General features: G+C 41.1%; 1 protein-coding gene across 2 annotated transcripts in view; it reads left to right on the top strand.

The window, feature by feature from the left end:
* Positions 1-18,556, top strand: part of LOC141153090 (uncharacterized) — a 46,087-nt gene extending 27,531 nt beyond the window's left edge. Inside the window, exons 2-6 of one of the 2 annotated variants that reach the window (XM_073637763.1) lie at positions 1,326-1,450; positions 2,479-2,564; positions 5,824-5,985; positions 10,528-10,687; positions 16,519-18,556. In XM_073637763.1, the coding sequence (XP_073493864.1) occupies positions 1,326-1,450; positions 2,479-2,564; positions 5,824-5,985; positions 10,528-10,687; positions 16,519-17,065 (1,080 nt within the window). In that variant the 3' untranslated portion in view covers positions 17,066-18,556. The remainder of the gene's footprint in view (positions 1-1,325; positions 1,451-2,478; positions 2,565-5,823; positions 5,986-10,527; positions 10,688-16,518) is intronic. The other variant, XM_073637762.1, reaches the window with a different exon arrangement.
* The last annotated feature ends 276 nt before the right edge of the window (positions 18,557-18,832 follow it).

Genomic DNA, 18,832 nt, shown 5'->3' with positions numbered 1-18,832 from the left:
TAGATGGTTGAGGGAAGTCTCTTGATCAAAGTTAGGATGTGTTCACACCGAGTCATTTTGCTGAGTTTTTGAAGTGGAAACTGAGTGGAAACTCTAAGTTTTTGAGGAGGATTTTGGAACGTTTTCATATCAAAAACTCAGCAAATGACCAAATGTAAACATACCCTTAGGCAGTGTCGGACTGGGATGCTAAGGGCCCGCCAATAACCATCTCCGGGGCCAAACTTTTCAACTACATGCAAATGTGACATTATCCTCAATCACAAATATATAGAACAATGAACTGGGTAGATTGTTACATGAATAAGATGCTGCCTTTGTCTGTACATAGTGATTCAAGTATATTGTACCAAGAACTGCTCATATAAGAGGGGGGTGGCCCACCGGAGGATTCTCCTGTTCTCCTGTGGGCCAGTCCAAGCCTGCATCTAGGATATGTGCACACAACATTATTTCTGAATACTTTATTTTCAACTTAAATTTTTTTTTAAAAAGCTATGAAAGTTTGATATCGCCGCAATCGTACTGACATGGAAAATCATGTTTCCCAGTCATTTTTTACCATACAATGAACAATAAAAAGAAAACATTAAAAAAATGACAGAATTGCATTTTTTCAGCATTTCATCCCACTTGGAATTTCATTCCTGTTTTTCAGTACATCATATGGTAAAGTGGATAGTGTTATTTAAAACTACAACTTGTCCTGAAAAAAATAAAAAAAGCCCTTCTATAGTTATATTGATGGGAAAATAAAAAAGTTATGGCTCTTGGAAGAAAGGGAGGAGAAAAAGGCAAACTTAAAAACGAAAATAGGCTGCAGAGGCAAAGGGTTCAAGTAACAGAGCAAAAATGCAAACCGATAAGAAACCCACAATTGTGATCCAATCCGATCTAGAAAATGGGATACTTGTAAGAAGCTGTTACAAGACTATTAAATCTTCTATCCAGGGCTGCTTTTGTCTATATGTTTTTAATATTTTGTGGCTCAAAGCCTGTTTTTGACTATCATCCTTTCCTCCTACCAAAATTAAAGAGTTTCCCCTATAGAATACTTGTCCAGGGCTTCCACGAATCTTGATTAAGCCCTGTGGTCTGGGAATGCTTTACAGATGTTGACAACTAATTTTTTTGTCAAGTGTTCTATGAATCAGCTACAATGTAAAAGCAATATAACTCTCCTTTGCCCTGATTTTCCCAGGACCATCCCAAAAAGTTTCCACCAGTAATACTACATACTTCAGTATCTTGTTACACATGGACTAAGTTGATAAATGTATGATATCATGTCATTTACATTGTATTTGTCTTTGTAAAACAAATAGAAGTTGTGGAACGAGTATCCCAGATGCAACCTAAGGAAAGAAAAAATATTCTGGATTGGCAGTTTAGACCATCATGGATCGACTCGAAACCCAACTCACCTGAGTCCCATTAAAGAGAAAATAAGGTATCAAATGTGAACATCTTCTTCTTTATTGTGTTACCAATGACTTTGAGCTTTATTATCAAACTTTTATGACCAATGTGGGAAAGTCCTGGATGGTAGTTATGTGTCTCCGTGGTGGCTGGTCTCGGAGATGTAAGTCACGGAATTTGTAGGCTTCAGCAATGGTAGGTTGCTGAGAAGGTTTTTATTGGGACCAGAATTTAGGAGCGACCAGAAGAACTTGGGTGGGGAAGGTTGCTCCCACACCTTCAGTTGGGGCTTTGCAGATCTTACAAAAGGCAGCTGAAGTGGCTCAAGTGTGTCTAACATGTAGGAGCTGCAGTGTGTTTATTTATTGCTGATCAAACTGGACCCGAAGCATTGCCTGTATTGCTGCAGGAGTGGGACTGTACTATAGCTTTGCTTACTCAGTGAAAGGACTATGTTTGTTGTTATACGTTTTGTTCCAGGAAAAGGCTGTTTTCTTTCATTTGAATGCTGGGTGGGGGGCACCGACATTGCTGGACGTTGTCCAAGTATTGGACAATCCCTTTAATTTTCAATTGACCGAGTTTATTTCTGTGTTCAAGAAATGTTGCATAGTTGTTGCAATATAATTGCATGTCTTTATAAAAAGAAAAAATCTTCATCTCCATGTAAAATTTTTAGATGTTGGTTTCTGAAAGAAGGGGAAGTCATCTAGGACTGAACAACAGAAAATGAAAGAATAAAAGCAAAATTAACAAGAACAAGAGAGTGCTGGTGGTGGACATCTATCATGGAATGGAGGGTTGGGAGGGACCCATACACATTAGATGGTCAGCTGGTCCCAACAAACTCGTCGATTATGACGACTTTAATTTTATGTTTATGGACAGCTTTAGAATTCAGGAAATCTTACACTAGTTTTTCAGGATCCAAACTAAATATTCTACTGTATACGGAACTTTTTAGATTTATTTCAGGTTTGTGTGCTTAAAATTTATGTATTTGTCGCCCTACAGGGCAATTTAAGAACTTTGCATCTCATATATTTTGATTTCTTGAAGGGATGTTCAGCTACAGAAATGTTCACCAGGGAACTTAAGGCGGCCAACAGATGTCTTCAAAATTGAAAAACACATGGAGCTTGCAGGTAGATGGATACTACATTTTAGTGATAGTGGTCACAAATCTGTGTCAAAAAATCATTATTTGAAAGCAGGATACAGAGATTGTTAAGCGTTAGGGACCAGGACCTTTGAGAAATAAGTAAAATATTACAGCATTCTACATCTTTAGTAAAGCATTTGAAGGGGCTGGACCACCCTTATTACAGAGCTGGGCTACCATGAGCCTTGTGCACTTACTTTAGTGGATCTTGAGAATGACTTCCCTTTTGCCGCCCGGTGCGGGGGCGATTAAAAATTCAATCGCTTATCCTGATGTATGGACTGACTGTTTGCACTGGCCACCGAACTTTGGTCAAACATAACAAAAAGGTGCCTTATATTTTCTCCTCTACATTTTAGTTAGACAGAGGTTCAGATCAATATGACCAACCCATGCTTATTTGGCATCTTCACCAAAAAAAAAAGAGACCTCTGAATAGAACTTTGTGGATGGATTGGAGCCTTGAGTATCATGAGCTCACAATATACAAGTATAATGCACCTGAATAAATAAGCTTTAAGCTATATTATAATTTGTTACTGTAATGTTATTTTTTATATAGAGGCTTATTACCTAATCCTTATGTCAGTTGCGCTATTCTAACTAATGGTTTAGTGCATTAGCTGCTGCTGTAGTAAATGGCCCCTGTGGCTTACCACTAAGACGGTCATGAATGGAACTATTAAAGACAGATGAAGACCTAGCAAACATCCCCGAGCATCCAATCACCGACTACTGTCATGATCTATTACATTTCTGTATGTTTTCTCCGTGCACCACAGTCCTCTCGGGTAACCAAGAGATTACTTTAATGTTCCCTTTCTTAAACCTTCTGTTTGAGCCGCTTCCATTTTCTCACAGTGCCTGATGAAAACATCTTTCTCTTCTGTTCAGATTTGGGACAGGAGCCCAGAAACAGAGACCAAACATTTTTATCCCACAAAAAAAAAACATTTATTTCCCTCTAAAAGTAATTGCGGTTATCCTTTAAAACCTTTGAGTGGCAAATTTCCCGCAGTCAGGAAAGCACCCATCCCAGAAGAGTCACAGGACAATTACATTTTTATTTCTTTCCTCTTCGATCTTTTATTACAAACTGAGAACCCCTCTCCCTTTACAGTAGCAGGATTTTAGTGTAAATGTAACCCTTAGTGAGCGGTATCACTGCTTTTTAGTTTTGTGTGCCCAAAATGAGCATTATACTTACAGTCTTATGCATGTGGCTCTGTGTTGGATGGCGGCACATGGAGCTCCGCTGTGTACCACTGTATGGTGCTTCCCCTTGGCTCTGCTTATTAAGATCTGCATATGATGGAGCATGCAACAATTAACAAGAAAAAAAAGCTTCCATATGTCTCCATAGACTTACAAAATGCAGGCCCATAAACCCACAGGCCGTTGTAGGAAAGCTGGAGGTAAAGTCCTGGATGGAAGATATGTTTCACCGAGGTGTCTAGCCTTGGTGATGTACATCACAGAAAAGAGTTCTTCGGTAATAATGAGTTACGAAGAGGAATTTTTAATGGACCGAATTTTGGGTCCTCGATTTAGCAGCCACCAAAAGAGCTTGGGTGGGAAAGGTCGCTCCCGTACAATCCAGTCTGGGGCTTGCAGGTCCTATGTAAGGTTTCTGGGTTGGCTCAGGTGTGGTCTGTAGTGTTGAAGAGGAAAACACCATTAATGGTGGACAGACTTTGCCTGAGGATAAGCTGTGCCTATACTGCTCTGTGGGTGATATAGTGCTACCTTTTTTATACCTACCCTGAGAAAGGACTGTGTTTTTAATATTGAATGTTTTGGCTGAAGAAAAGTTGTTTATTTTTGAAAGTTTATGCTAGAAAATAAACTTTAACTTGTTTGACACTAAAACTTTTGCCTGTGTGGATCCAGCAGCTACCAAAGAGCGTGAACCCCTACAATGTACAGACCCATAACACAGCCATGTGCACAATGTATTACAGGGGTTGTTTCATAGAGACAATCAATGTCCATATGCCATATTATCATAGCCGAGAGTGCCCTATTAGGGTACTTTGTATTAGTGGCTACTGTTCTGGCAGACTTGAGCCATCCCAATATTGCATGTGAATGGCCACCATATATCACTACAATTCACCTGCACTTTCCAGGGACGATGTTGGGAGTGTGGTCACTATTAGAGTGTCACTGACAAGACAACCACTTTAAAGACTATGTTCACTATTGCAACCATTATTTTGTTTTTGCTCCAATGCATCTAAGTTAGAGCAGTGATACTTTGAGACTTATCTTTTTTGTTTAATTAATGCCTTTTTTTTAAGTGTATCTTATGTGTTTTCCTGTTCCATTGTGGTCGGGATTTGGAGCTTCCTGCTCTTTCTGTGAATTGCATCTTTATAAAATTTAGCAAAATTTTTATGTAAATGTACTCCAGTCCCCCGTCCTCCTCCCGGAGTGATTTTATGTACGTCTAAAATCTTTGCAAAAATGTTGTGATATTTTAGCCGAACAAGCTCCATTTTGCTTTAAAAAGGAGCAAAAAAGGTAAAAAAAAAAAAATTATGAGCATTTTTTATTTTGCTGCAGATTAATAAACCACATGCATCGTTTTGAAAAATTTGGCACAAAAAAAATCAATAAATGCCACAAGACAAAAAAAGAAAAGTATTGTTTCAATAAATTGTTTGAGATTAAGAAATCACCATTGCATACTTCTACTTAAATACCTTAATTTCATGATAAAATATCACTGTAGAGGGAACTTTTTACATTTTCCATAAATGTCACCCGAAAGCCAAATATCCCTAACTTTTCGTAGTGTATTTCTTACTTTTTGCTAACCTACCACATTTATCTCAATAGGTACAATGTAATCATACTCCGTAAAAGAAGGGAGTACGATTGCAGGATCAGACTGCACAGGATGTATAGACATAAAACGATAGAAGATTTTATATTAATACTTTTTATTGCTGCATTTTTTCATTTTAGATGCATTGGAATAATTAAACCAAAAACTGGTTGTGATGGCGGACATTCTGTAGCCTCTAATATGGTTGTTATTGTTGTTGTATATTTACTTTATACAGTATTGTATATTTCTTCATTGAATTTATATAAAGATTACAATCACACTGATACATTTTTGAAAAAATATTGTCCTGTTTTGTTTATTTAGATAAATAAATTCTTATCACTATAAACAGCCTCTTCCTACAATGTATTTGTTGCTGAGACTTGTCTCTTTATTCCTTACATTTCAGCAGTAGAAGGTGCTACCTGTAGTCTGAAAGAGAAATCCAAAAATGAAGAGAGAGTTTCCTCCGCATCTCAGTTCAGCGTCCGCCAAAAGATCGATGTAGGAAAAAATGAGATTGGGGAATTCTGTCCTTCATACAATGGTGCCGGTCCGCATTTCACTACAGGTGGGCTGTGATTTTCTGCCAACATATAAATGGATGTCTTCAAACAAAGACATTTAATCGTCATCCTATGATCTCTGGCCATAATCTACCGTACCTTACAATGATATGAGATTTCAGAAGATCCAAATTTCCAGTTACAGCCTCTTTTCTTTTACGGGGTGTTACTTTCTTTCATCATCATGCAATTGACTTATAAGATCGGGATATTATTATACGGAATCAGTCAGCAGGTTTTTGCTATTTAATCTGATATCGGGGCAGAGACCCTGATTCCAGCAATGTATCTGACTCGCCCCCTGGGCCGTGGGGCACTCGGAACCGGGCTTCTGCGCAATGATGGGGGGTAGTAGTGGCGACCCGGTCCCGTGGCTCAGGGTGGTCAGACCAGTGATGTGGCAATCTTCTATATGTCTTGCAATGTCCGACTACGCCACCCGTGGATTGCGGTCAGAGCGAACCGCCGCTGCAGAACAGACCGCTGAGGCTGGTGTTGTGGGTGCAGCAGGGTATAGTGCGACTCCCCACGGGAGGAGTGTAGCCTCAGGGCAGCGAGGGGTAGATGGTGGAGGTGATGGTGCAGGGAGTCCCAGTACCGTTAGTGCTGGCGAAGTAAGAAGCACAAAGACAACATGTTGCAGTCCAGGGTCTTTTACTCACAGTTCGTATACTGCAAGCCACTTCTGTACAGGTAGTGACTGCCCAAGCCGTGCTGCGTCCACCAGGTGAGGGGCTCGGTCAACTCCCAGGCAATTCAGGAGCATGGTACAGGACCCCCTTCTGTCCTTTCTCTGGCTCGTGCCCCACCAGTGACCAAACTTCTGTCCAGCTGCCGCGGATTTATGCGGGCAAACGTGGGCCCCATTTCCCGCTATCCTATATGGTGCCTTCCTAGCAGGTTTAGCGAGAGGTCGCACCAATATATGATCACGACCTCCGGTTCTTGGCTGAGGATTATTTGCCTCCACCAACTTGGGATCCGGTACCCTTTCCTTGCCTGACCCGTCACCCGTAATCTCCTGGGTCCTTAGGGTCCCTTCTTCCTTCGTGTTCCTGGGCCTTTCTCTTCGGTTCCTTTCTCTTTCTGTTCTGTTCCTTTTCCTTCTCTCCCTCTCGCCCGGCCCGTGTCCCTAGGCCTGGCTCTGGAGCAGAACTCCAGCGGAGCCTCTGCTCCCCTTCTTCTCCACTCTCACTTTCTCCTCACAAACTGAACTTCTTCTTCTCCCAGAACTAAGATGGTGCCCACCTTTTATACCTCCTCCTCCATGTCTGAGCCCAGGTGACCTGCATCCAATGAGCCCCTTCCTATGCCCAGGAACCAGCCCCTATCTGCTCCCACATCACTAGGGTTTCCCCCCCTCCCCACTCCAGCCAGGGACATAGTCAGTCGTGCCTGCATACTAATGGGAGCACCGTAGAGCTGTCCCCCGGAAATGAGGAGTGTATATGTGTGCAGCTAACTGAGCCCTGGTCCATACTCCATCCTTACCCGGGAGTGGAATACCACACCTCTGGTTGAGGTGCAATACCCCTGTAGCGGCCGAACCCTCGGGGCGCTACATATCACTTACTGGGCTGCTTGCTGTAGTTTCAATAAAATCCCTCTTTTATCAGCAGGAGATTATCACTAGAGGACTAGTTGTCTCGTGCCATGTAGTCCTACCGTTCTGTATAACTCCACCCACACCACTGATTGGCAGTTTTCTGCCTATGCACAGTGTACACAGAAAGCTCCCCAGCAGACGTATGTGCGGGCTTATACACAGCTCAGCATTCCAAGCTCTGCTAGATGTGCAGCAGATAAAACAGGGATTCTATCAAAACTACACCAAACAAGTAATACATCGCTGGAATCAGGGTCTCTGCCCCTTCATCATGCTGCTCACAGATAACATAGTAAAAACTTGGTAGCAGGTTCCCTTCAACCTCATAAGGATGTGACCTAGTTTGGTACATAACCTGATAGGTGATGGATTCTGTTTAATCCCACTTCATAAATTTGTAACTGCTCAGATTAAAGCCTTGGTTCCTGCAATTCAGCAGGAGCATGTTCCATAGTTGTCGCCATAAGAAGAAGATAGAAGCCCTTCTGTGTTCTCTTTTTCCGGTTACATACAGTTACATTCAATGAGCTATATGCAATGAATAAATATCACAGCACTACTGATGACCTGGCCATAAAATGATCGACTAGTGTCCGCCCAGCACACCAGACCTGCTCAACTCTATTACAACCCCTGGAAAAAATTATGGAATCACCGGGCTCGGAGGATGTTCATTCAGTTGTTTAATGTTGTTGAAAAAAAGCAGATCACAGACATGGCACAAAACTAAAGTCATTTCAAATGGCAACTTTAGGGCTTTAAGAAACACTAAAAGAAATCAAGATTAAAAATGTGGTACTCAGTAAGGGTAAGTTTTTTCAGACCAAGCAGAGGGAAAAAATTATGGAATCACTAAATTCTGAGGAAAAAATTATGGAATCATGAAAAACAAACACACAAAAGAACACTCCAATACATCACTAGTATTTTGTTGCACCACCTCTGGCTTTAATAACAGATTGCAGTCTCTGAGGCATGGACTTAATGAGTGACAAACAGTACTCTTCATCAATCTGCCTCCAACTTTCTCTGATTGCTGTTGCCAGATCAGCTTTGCAGGTTGAAGCCTTGTCATGGACCATTTTCTTCAACTTCCACCAAAGATTTTCAATTGGATTGAGATCCGGACTATTTGTAGGCCATGACATTGACCTTATGAGTCTTCTTTCAAGGAATGTTTTCACAGTTTTTGCTCTATGGCAGGATGCATTATCATCTTGAAAAATGATGTCATCATCCCCAAACATCCTTTCAATTGATGGGATAAGAAAACTGTCCAAAATATCAATGTAAACTTGGGCATTTATTGAAGATGTAATGACAGCCATCACCCCAGTGCCTTTACCTGACATGCAGCCCCATATCATCAATGACTGAGGAAATTTGCATGTTCTCTTCATGCAGTCATCTTTATAAATCTCATTGGAACGGCACCAAACAAAAGTTCCAGCATCATCACCTTGCCCAGTGCAGATTCGCGATTCATCACTGAATATGACTTTCATCCAGTTATCCACAGTCCACGATTGCTTTTCCTTAGCCCATTGTAACCTTGTTTTTTTCTGTTTCGGTGTTAATGATGGGTTTTGTTTAGCTTTTCTGTATGTAAATCCCATTTCCTTTAGGCGGTTTCTTACAATTCGGTCACAGACATTGACTCCAGTTTCCTCCCATTCGTTCCTCATTTGTTTTGTTGTGCATTTCTTGTTTTGGAGACATATTGCTTTAAGTTTCCGGTCTTGACGCTTTGATGTCTTCCTTGGTCTACCAGTATATTTGCCTTTAACAACCTTCCCATGTTGTTTGTATTTGGTCCAGATTTTAGACACAGCTGACTGAACAACCAACATCGTTTGCAACATTGCGTGATGATTTATCTTCTTTTAAGAGTTTGATAATCCTCTCCTTTGTTTCAATTGACATCTCTCGTGTTGGAGCCATGATTCAAGTCAGTCCACTTGGTACAACAGCTCTCCAAGGTGTGATCACTCCTTTTTAGATGCAGACTAACGAGAAAATCTATTTGATGCAGGTGTTAGTTTTGGAAATGAAAATTTACAGGGTGATTCCATAATTTTTACCTCAGAATTGAGTGATTCCATAATTTTTTCCCTCTGCTTGGTCTGAAAAAAATTACCCTTACTGAGTACCACATTTTTAATCTTGATTTCTTTTAGTGTTTCTTAAAGCCATAATGTTGCCATTTGAAATGACTTTAGTTTTGTGCCATGTCTGTGATCTGCTTTCTTTCAACAACATTAAACAACTGAATGAACATCCTCCGAGCCCGGTGATTCCATAATTTTTGCCAGGGGTTGTAGACCCACATTAGCTCAGCCAGTGACTTGTATCAGTGTTTGGGGTAGGTTTTCCCTGTAACTGGGGCTCCTAAGCATGCCTCAGTTACAGTGAGAAAATATACAATATAAAGACAAAAATTATGTCCTGCAGAAATCTTTTTATTTTTACTTCTGAGAGGACAAATATTTATCAAACATGAGAAAAAAAATGTAATAAAAAATGTAAAGAAAAAAATAAATCCACCTTCAATATAATACATAAAAACAACAAACAGGAATACAATTATTCCTGCATAAAACAAGACCACATAAAGCCGTATACGTGAAAAACTTAAATCTGGAAAGGCAAAAACTGAAAAAAAAAATTGGGAATGCTTTAAACTGGTATCCCCAAGACTTGAAAATATTCCCTATCCGAAGGGTAAGCGGGTCCAATCACCGGGATGCTTACTAATTCTGAGAAAGGGGATCTAAATTTTTAGAGTCTCATCTTGAATGAAGTGGGCGGAGGTGTGGATACTTGATCTCCACTTTGTTCATTGTCTATGGGACTGCCAGATAAAGACAAGCACTGGGTATGGAGCATGCGCAGCACCACTCCATTTATGACCTCTACCAATAACTATCACATTTCTTCACAGGTAAGCCCGAGATAATAGTACACAACAGCAAGGTTGCAACACAAGCTCCGTCCCTTGTCAACTTACAGCCATTAACCCCTATCCAGAAATTTGGGTCCAGCACATTACATCTCTACATCCCAACTGCATCTTATGAAGAAGAGGAACCAAACACAACCAAGTACATTGATAAGTCTGTAGACCCCAGTATCACTCTATGCCATCTACAGTTTTTCCTCCAAAAGTCCATTTCATATTAGAATAACTTTTATACAAAGAATGCCAATTAAACCTGAAAATCCATTATATCTTATATACAAACTTCATTAATTAAATCAGAATGCACTAAAATGATACCTAGAAATGGATCTTCTTGTTGAATTAGAGAGTAAATATGTGTTACTTTATTTGGTTTTGCTATTTATGAATATAGTATGTATGTGTCTAAGTATTTAGGATCGGGGCTTTGTACATGCTATGTGACATTGTTCCTTTCATTGTGTCTAAGTTGCTATATTTGTACTCTTCTATACATGGAGAACAGCTCCAGTAATTTTCAGAATTTTTGGGGAATAAATATTTGTCTGCTTGGTACATGAGGAAAAGGGTGCTGAAGCTTTTTTGATGATGAAATAAGCTGTCAATTATTCTTAGAAATACAAACCTCACATAAGTTTTTCTAAAAATTAAAGTAACGTATCTACTGCAGACCTGGGCAAAGTGCAGCCCGCGGGTTCCAGTCAGGCCTGCAGACTGAGACAGCTGAAGGGCTGAAAACAGTGGCCCACAGGCCGCACCATGTCCTCGCTCGCCATTTGTCCACTGACACCGACTGTATATAGGGAGCTTTGTGAGGGATCATACTGTATATAGGAGGCTATGTGGGAGCCCATACTGTGTATAGGAGGCTATGTGGGGGCTCATACTGTGTATATGAGGCTATGTAGGGGCTCATACTATATATAGGAGGCTATGTGGGGGCTCATACTGTATATAGGAGACTATGTGGGAGCCCATACTGTGTATAGGAGGCTCTGTGGGGGCTCATACTGTATACAGGAGGCTATGTGGGGGCTCATACTGTATACAGGAGGCTATGTGGGGGCTCATACTATATACAGGAGGCTATGTGGGGGTTCATACTGTATATAGGAGGCTATGTGGGGGCTCATACTGTATATAGTGGGGTTGTGTGAGGGTTCATACTGTATATAGGGGGCTATGTGGGAGCCCATACTGTATATAGAGGGCTATGTGTGGTCTCATACTGTATATATGAGGCTATGTGGGGGCTCATACTGTATATAGGGGGTTATGTGAGGGCTCATACTGTATATAGGAGACTATGTGATGGCTCATACTGTATATAGGAGTCTATGTGGGGGCTCATACTATGTATAGGAGGCTATGTGGGGGCTCATACTGTATATAGGAGGCTATGTGGGGGCTCATACTGTATACAGGAGGCTATGTGGGGGCTCATACTATATACAGGAGGCTATGTGGGGGTTCATACTGTATATAGGAGGCTATGTGGGGGCTCATACTGTATATAGTGGGGTTGTGTGAGGGTTCATACTGTATATAGGGGGCTATGTGGGAGCCCATACTGTATATAGAGGGCTATGTGTGGGCTCATACTGTATATATGAGGCTATGTGGGGGCTCATACTGTATATAGGGGGTTATGTGAGGGCTCATACTGTATATAGGAGACTATGTGATGGCTCATACTGTATATAGGAGTCTATGTGGGGGCTCATACTATGTATAGGAGGCTATGTGGGGGCTCATACTGTATATAGGAGGCTATGTGAGGTTCATACTGTATATCGAGAGCTATGTGAGGACTCATACTGTATATAGGAGGCTATATGATGCTCAAACTGTATATAGGAGGCTATATGAGGCTCATACTGTATATATGAATCATAGAATGGTAGAGTTGGAAGGGACCTCCTGGGTCATCTGGTCCAACCCCCTGCTCAAAGCAGGATTCACTAGATCATCTCAGACAGATGTCTGTCCAGCCTCTGTTTGAAGACGTCCATTGAAGGGGAACTCACCACCTCTCGTGGCAGCCTGTTCCACTCATTAATCACCCTAACTGTCAAAAAGTTTTTTCTAATATCTAATCTGTGTCTCCTCCCATTTAGTTTCATCCCATTGCTTCTAGTCTTTCCTTGTGCAAATGAGAATAAAGATGATCCTTCTACAATGTGACAGCCCTTGACATATTTGTAGACAGCTATTAAGTCTCCTCTCAGTCTTCTTTTTTGCAAGCTAAACATTCCCAAATCCTGCAACCGTTCCTCATAGGACATGGTTTGCAGACCAGTCACCATTCTGGTCGCTCTTCTCTGAACTTGCTCCAGTTTGTCTATGTCTTTTTTAAAATGTGGTGCCCAAAACTGTACACAGTATTCCAGATGAGGTCTGACCAAAGAGGAGTAAAGACCGATAATGACTTCACGTGATCTAGACTGTATGCTTCTGTTAATACATCCCAGAATTGTATTTGCCTTTTTTGCTGCTGCATCACACTGTTGACTCATGTTCAGTCTATGATCTATTAGTATACCTAAGTCTTTTTCACATGTACTGTTGCTTAGCTCTATTCCTCCCATTCTGTATATGCTTTTTTCATTTTTATTGCCCAGATGTAGTACTTTGCATTTTTCCCTGTTAAAAACCATTCTGTTGGTTGCTGCCCACTGCTCCAGTTTATTTAGGTCTTTTTGAATCCTCTCTCTCTCTTCTCTAGTATTAGCTATCCCTCCTAGCTTTGTGTCATCAGCAAATTTAATCAGTTTACCCTCAATTCCTTCATCTAAATCATTGATAAAGATGTTGAACAATACAGGTCCCAGGACGGAGCCCTGTGGTACCCCACTTGAGACTTTCATCCAGCTGGATGTGAAGCCATTTACAACCACCCTTTGAGTCCGATCACTAAGCCAGTTATGAATCCACCTAACAGTTGCCTGGTCCATTGCATACTTGGTCATTTTTTCAATAAGGATGGTGTGAGATACTTTGTCAAATGCTTTGCTGAAGTCAAGATATACTATATCTACAGCATTTCCCTGATATGGGGCTATGTGCGGACTCATACTGTATATAGGAGGCTATGTGGGGGCTCATATAGTATATAGTGGAGCTACAATATGTGGGGGCTCATACTGTATATAGGAGGCTATGTGGGGGCTCATACAGTATATAGTGGGGTTATGTGAGGGCTCACACTGTATATAGAGGGGCTATGTAGGGGCTTATGCTGTATGTAGGGGGCTATGTGGGGGCTAATATTGTATATAGGGGTGCTGTGTAGGGGCTCATATTGTATATACAGGGGTCTGTGGGGGGTCATAGGATTTATAAGGGATGTCAGAATACTTCATTCTGCTCAATATTAAGTGATACAATGCATATTAATATAAAATATTAATAATAATATGTTAATATTAATATTGAGCAGAATTAATTTCAGCCTATTGGTTCGGCCTCCACAACAGTCACAGTTGCTCGTCTGATCCCTCCGGAAAATAATTGCCCACCCCTGCTCTAGTGTGTCCTAAATGCTGTAGAAACCAAATGGGCATAGAAGGGGTCGTGACTCAGAGCATTCTACAATGGCGGAAAAGTTGTTTAAAAAATGTTTCCTAGTGGGTTGGCTTTTCATTGCCTTTTAGGCTACTTCAGACTCAGAAGATGAGTTTACATTTACAGATATCTGTGCAGCCTCACTGTATCTCTATACAGTGTGATTTTAGGGTACTGAAGTTTTGGATGATGTAGGTATTCATTTCCCTTTTTTAAAGATAAAGTGTGCTGGACATTTCTAGTGACTTTTTAGAATAAGGAATATAAATATTTTTGGCCATTATATGACGTGTATCCTGCATTTTTCACCAGTTTTTCAACCTGCACACTTTACACTGTGTTCCAAATTATTATGCAAATAATATTTTCTCAGATTTTCCCAAATTACCTATATGAATTGCAGTCATTGTAATTTTCCAGTCAAATAACTATTAGAGTACAATTGAAAGGTTTTTGTATAAACTGCCTATGATAACAGGATATTTTTAAAAAAATAAAAAACTCAAACTGCACTCAAAATGCATGTTCCAAATTATTATGCACAGCAGAGTTTTCAACCTTTTCATTTTAATAAAGAACAAAAAAATGGTCATTTTTGAAATTATAAGCATTAGCAGGTTATTACAAACTGAAATCAAACAGTTTTCAACTCAAAACTTTATTCTAGGTGATGTTACATTTGCACATAGGACCCCTTGTTCGAAAGGAGCTTCTGAACTCTCTCGTCCATTGAATTTGTCAGGTTTTGGATGGTTTCTGCTTCAATTGTTTTGCATGAGGACAGAATACCCTCCCAGAGCTGTTGCTTAGATGTGAACTGCCTCCCGCCATCATAGACACTCCTTTTGATGATGCTCCAGAGGTTCTCAATGGGGTTGAGGTCTGGGGAGCATGGGTACCACACCATAAGTTTGTCCCCTTTTATGCCCATAGCAGCCAGAGATGCAGATGTGTTATGTGCAGCATGAGACGGGGCATTATCATGCATGAAAATGATCTTGCTGCGGAATGCACGATTCTTCTTCTTGAACCATGGAAGGAAGTGCTGTTTGAGAAACTCAACATACATTATGGAGTTCATCTTTACCCCTTCAGGGATCCTAAAAGGGCCGACAATCTCTCTCCCCATGACTCCAGCCCAAAACATTACTCCACCACCTCCTTGTTAGCGCCGTAGCCGTGTTTGCATGGGGTGTCCATCAACCAGCCATCCCCCACTCCATCCACCTGGACCATCGAGATCATTTCATGCATGATAATGCCCCGTCTCATGCTGCACATAACACATCTGCATCTCTGGCTGCTATGGGCATAAAAGGGGACAAACTTATGGTGTGGCCCCCATGCTCCCCTGACCTCAACCCCATTGAGAACCTCTGGAGCATCATCAAAAGGAGTGTCTATGATGGCGGGAGGCAGTTCACATCTAAGCAACAGCTCTGGGAGGGTATTCTGTCCTCATGTAAAACAATTGAAGCAGAAACCATCCAAAACCTGACAAATTCAATGGACGAGAGAGTTCAGAAGCTCCTTTCGAACAAGGGGTCCTATGTGAAAATGTAACATCACCTAGAATAAAGTTTTGAGTTGAAAACTGTTTGATTTCAGTTTGTAATAACCTGCTAATGCTTATAATTTCAAAAATGACCATTTTTTTGTTCTTTATTAAAATGAAAAGGTTGAAAACTCTGCTGTGCATAATAATTTGGAACATGCATTTTGAGTGCAGTTTGAGTTTATTTTTTTTTAAATATACTGTTATCATAGGCAGTTTGTACAAAAACCTTTCAATTGTACTCTAATAGTTATTTGACTGGAAAATTACAATGACTGCAATTCATATAGGTAATTTGGGAAAATCTGAGAAAATATTATTTACATAATAATTTGGAACACAGTGTATGTGTAATGGTCAGTTTACTCTGAGCTAGCGGGTAGAGAGTAGCTGCACACAAAAACATGAAACATTACAGTTCTCCTGTCTCTACATAGCACATGTTCCAAAGGTACATCACCAGCATAGAGGACACAATACAACAGTATTTAGCAGTATAGCTGTGAATCCAGCTCTGGGGTGAGATAAAACACTTACTAAAAACCAGCAACATGATCGGTCTGTGTCTGTGCTTCTTCTCTGCACCTTCCCTCTACATAGACTTATACAGGCAGCTGTAATCTGACACCTCAGTGAGATAGCAGTTGATTTGACGAACATGGATTTATATGTTTTTCCAAGTGAATGAAGGGTTCAAGAGGCCGGGTCGAAGGTGAAAAAGTGGAGAAAGCATATTTCTCTGCTAAGATATATTAGGTTTCTTATTTTTGCTTGTCCTATTAATTAATCCAAAGTTTGTTGACAGAGATCATGCAGGACTTTTCCTTTCCTAATCTATTTATAATATTTTCAAGGAACAAGAATGAAGCCCCCAAAAGCAAAGACTCGAGAATTTCAAGAAATGCTTTAAAAGTTGACCCTGTAAAGCCGCTGGTTCCAAATTCTTCTAAACGAATGACTGATAAATGGCCACGCATTCCATGTAAAGAGGCTCTGTCAACAGCTAATCTCTCCATCCAGTTTTCTGGAGACCACAAAGGACTAAATTCATTGCCCACAAGGAGGTGTCTAACAGGCAACACCAGAAATAGGTTTTTGCTAGAAGATACTAACATAGGGAATCCAATCCAGAGACCAGTAAGTAATATAGGCTACAGGTTGGGATCCCACCACTCAGACAAGACAACCAAAAGCTCCGAGTATGGACTTAATGTCAGCACCTTGAAATTAAGTGATGATAAACCTCGAGGATTGTGCTTGTTAAATCAACGAAGAGGACTGGACAAGATAGAATTCTTTCTTCGAAGTAAAAAGGAGCATGAAATAAATGAAGAGCCAGGTACAAGGTGTAGAAGTCAGTCTGATATATTGGATTTTGAAAAAAGAAAGACCTATATTTAATATCATCCAGTCCGACAGAGCGATGTTCGTATATAGTAGCATTTACAATTCAGATTCAGTGGCTGTCAAGGGTGTGTCAGAAGTGACAGACAGTCGCCCTGCAGTTGGTTGCAGAAGATCTCTTCGTTTGGCATTACAGACACCTTCTTAGCTGTCTCACTCTAGGACCCAGCGGCTACCTCCCTCCGGCTAATTGACACCCAGGCCTGGGTGTTTAAATACTTTCTGTTAGCTACAGGGAGGTGCCGGTGATATTCATGTTCCCTTGTGAAGGCTTGGAGCTATTGCAGTCTGCTTACTTCCTCGTTGGAGCTTGAAGGACGTTAGGAGTTATCTCTCTAAAGTCGGCTCAAGCTAGGTTTCTTTTCCCCGTGTTTGTCTCATTTGTTGTCTTTAGTTGTTAGTGGGGACTGACTAGTGCTCACTCCCTTCTCCCTATCTAGGGCCAAGCTCTAGGGAAATAAAGGGTTTAGGTTCCTGTGCGGCGATTGGTGAGGAACCAATATACGGACGATAGGGGAGACAGGGTGATATCAGATCAGCCTAGCAGGTGTGCACTCCCCCTTTCCCTAGTGTCTGGGCTCCCTTCCCCCTCTTCCCTTTGTGTTGCACTTAGTCTTTCTCACACCTTGTGTGACATTGGCCTTCTCGCTGACTCTAAAAGATGCCATCCCACCAGTGGCGGACATGGACAGAAGAGGGCACCTGTGTAAGAACAGTATATGGGCCATTGGTCCTAATGCACAATTTCACCTGCTTTGGAGGTAGAAGTAGACCCCCTTATCTCTCAGGTCCCTGGGCAGCTGCACGGTTTCCACCAATGATGTGTCCGCCCCTGCATCCCACCTCCTCTGCAATGGAAGTCAGTGGAAGTTTGATGTAAACCCTAAACGCCTTCATGACCAGGAAAAACATTGTTTCGCATGTGAATTCTTACAAATAATTATACAGTATATCCCAAAGCAGTGCAGTTTCTTGAAGTTTTCTAAAATAAAATGGCTCATGCACAGCAGCAATCGAGGAATGACAACTGAAAATCTTCATACTGTAATGTGATTTCTGCTGTTGTTTCTGAATCTAGGTTCCTCCCGGTAGGTGATGGAAGACTAGTCCTCTAAGCTCTTCTCTGTAGTGGATTGAAGCTCTCACCGCCTGTGACATGAATGCTGCTGCGCACGGCACAGCCTGTATCCTCTCCTGGGCCTTTACTTGTAATCATGGCTCTCCGACGTCAGACATATATAACTATAACTTCTAATAAATGTGACCACACCTAACTATGTGATGAGTGGGTGAGGCATCATGGGACATATAGGAATCAAAGCTACTGCCAATAGACCTGGATGGCAGACAAAGGCTGAACTCCTCTACGGAGCAGGATAGAAATGGCATGGAGGAAAAACAGAAGAACGTGAGCCAGGTTAGGAGAATCAAACATACCAACTGTCACAAATTCACTGGGACTGTCCGGACAAATTTGCAGACACCCAGTCTGAAAAGTGTTGATGCTTAAAGGGGTATTCTCTTCTCCAAGATCATATCCCAATATATGATAGGTGTAATAATAATAATAATATTAGCAAATACCTCCAGTTAGAAATGTAGTATAGTTCTTCTGATTCGCTATGTCTCTTTTCTCATGTGCAGGTATTGCAGGACCTTAGGTATCCATGGTTACGACCACTGATAGTGACAGTTACAGTAGTTAGCTAGTTGATAGTGGTCGTAAACATGAATACCTAAGATCCTGCAATGCCTGCACATGTG

Source organism: Phyllobates terribilis, unplaced genomic scaffold (assembly GCF_046119375.1).
Source record: "Phyllobates terribilis strain yellow unplaced genomic scaffold, ASM4611937v1 Scaffold_7__3_contigs__length_470593459, whole genome shotgun sequence".
NCBI classification, from domain to species: Eukaryota; Metazoa; Chordata; class Amphibia; order Anura; family Dendrobatidae; genus Phyllobates; species Phyllobates terribilis.
This window is presented reverse-complemented; position numbering and strand designations above follow the sequence as displayed.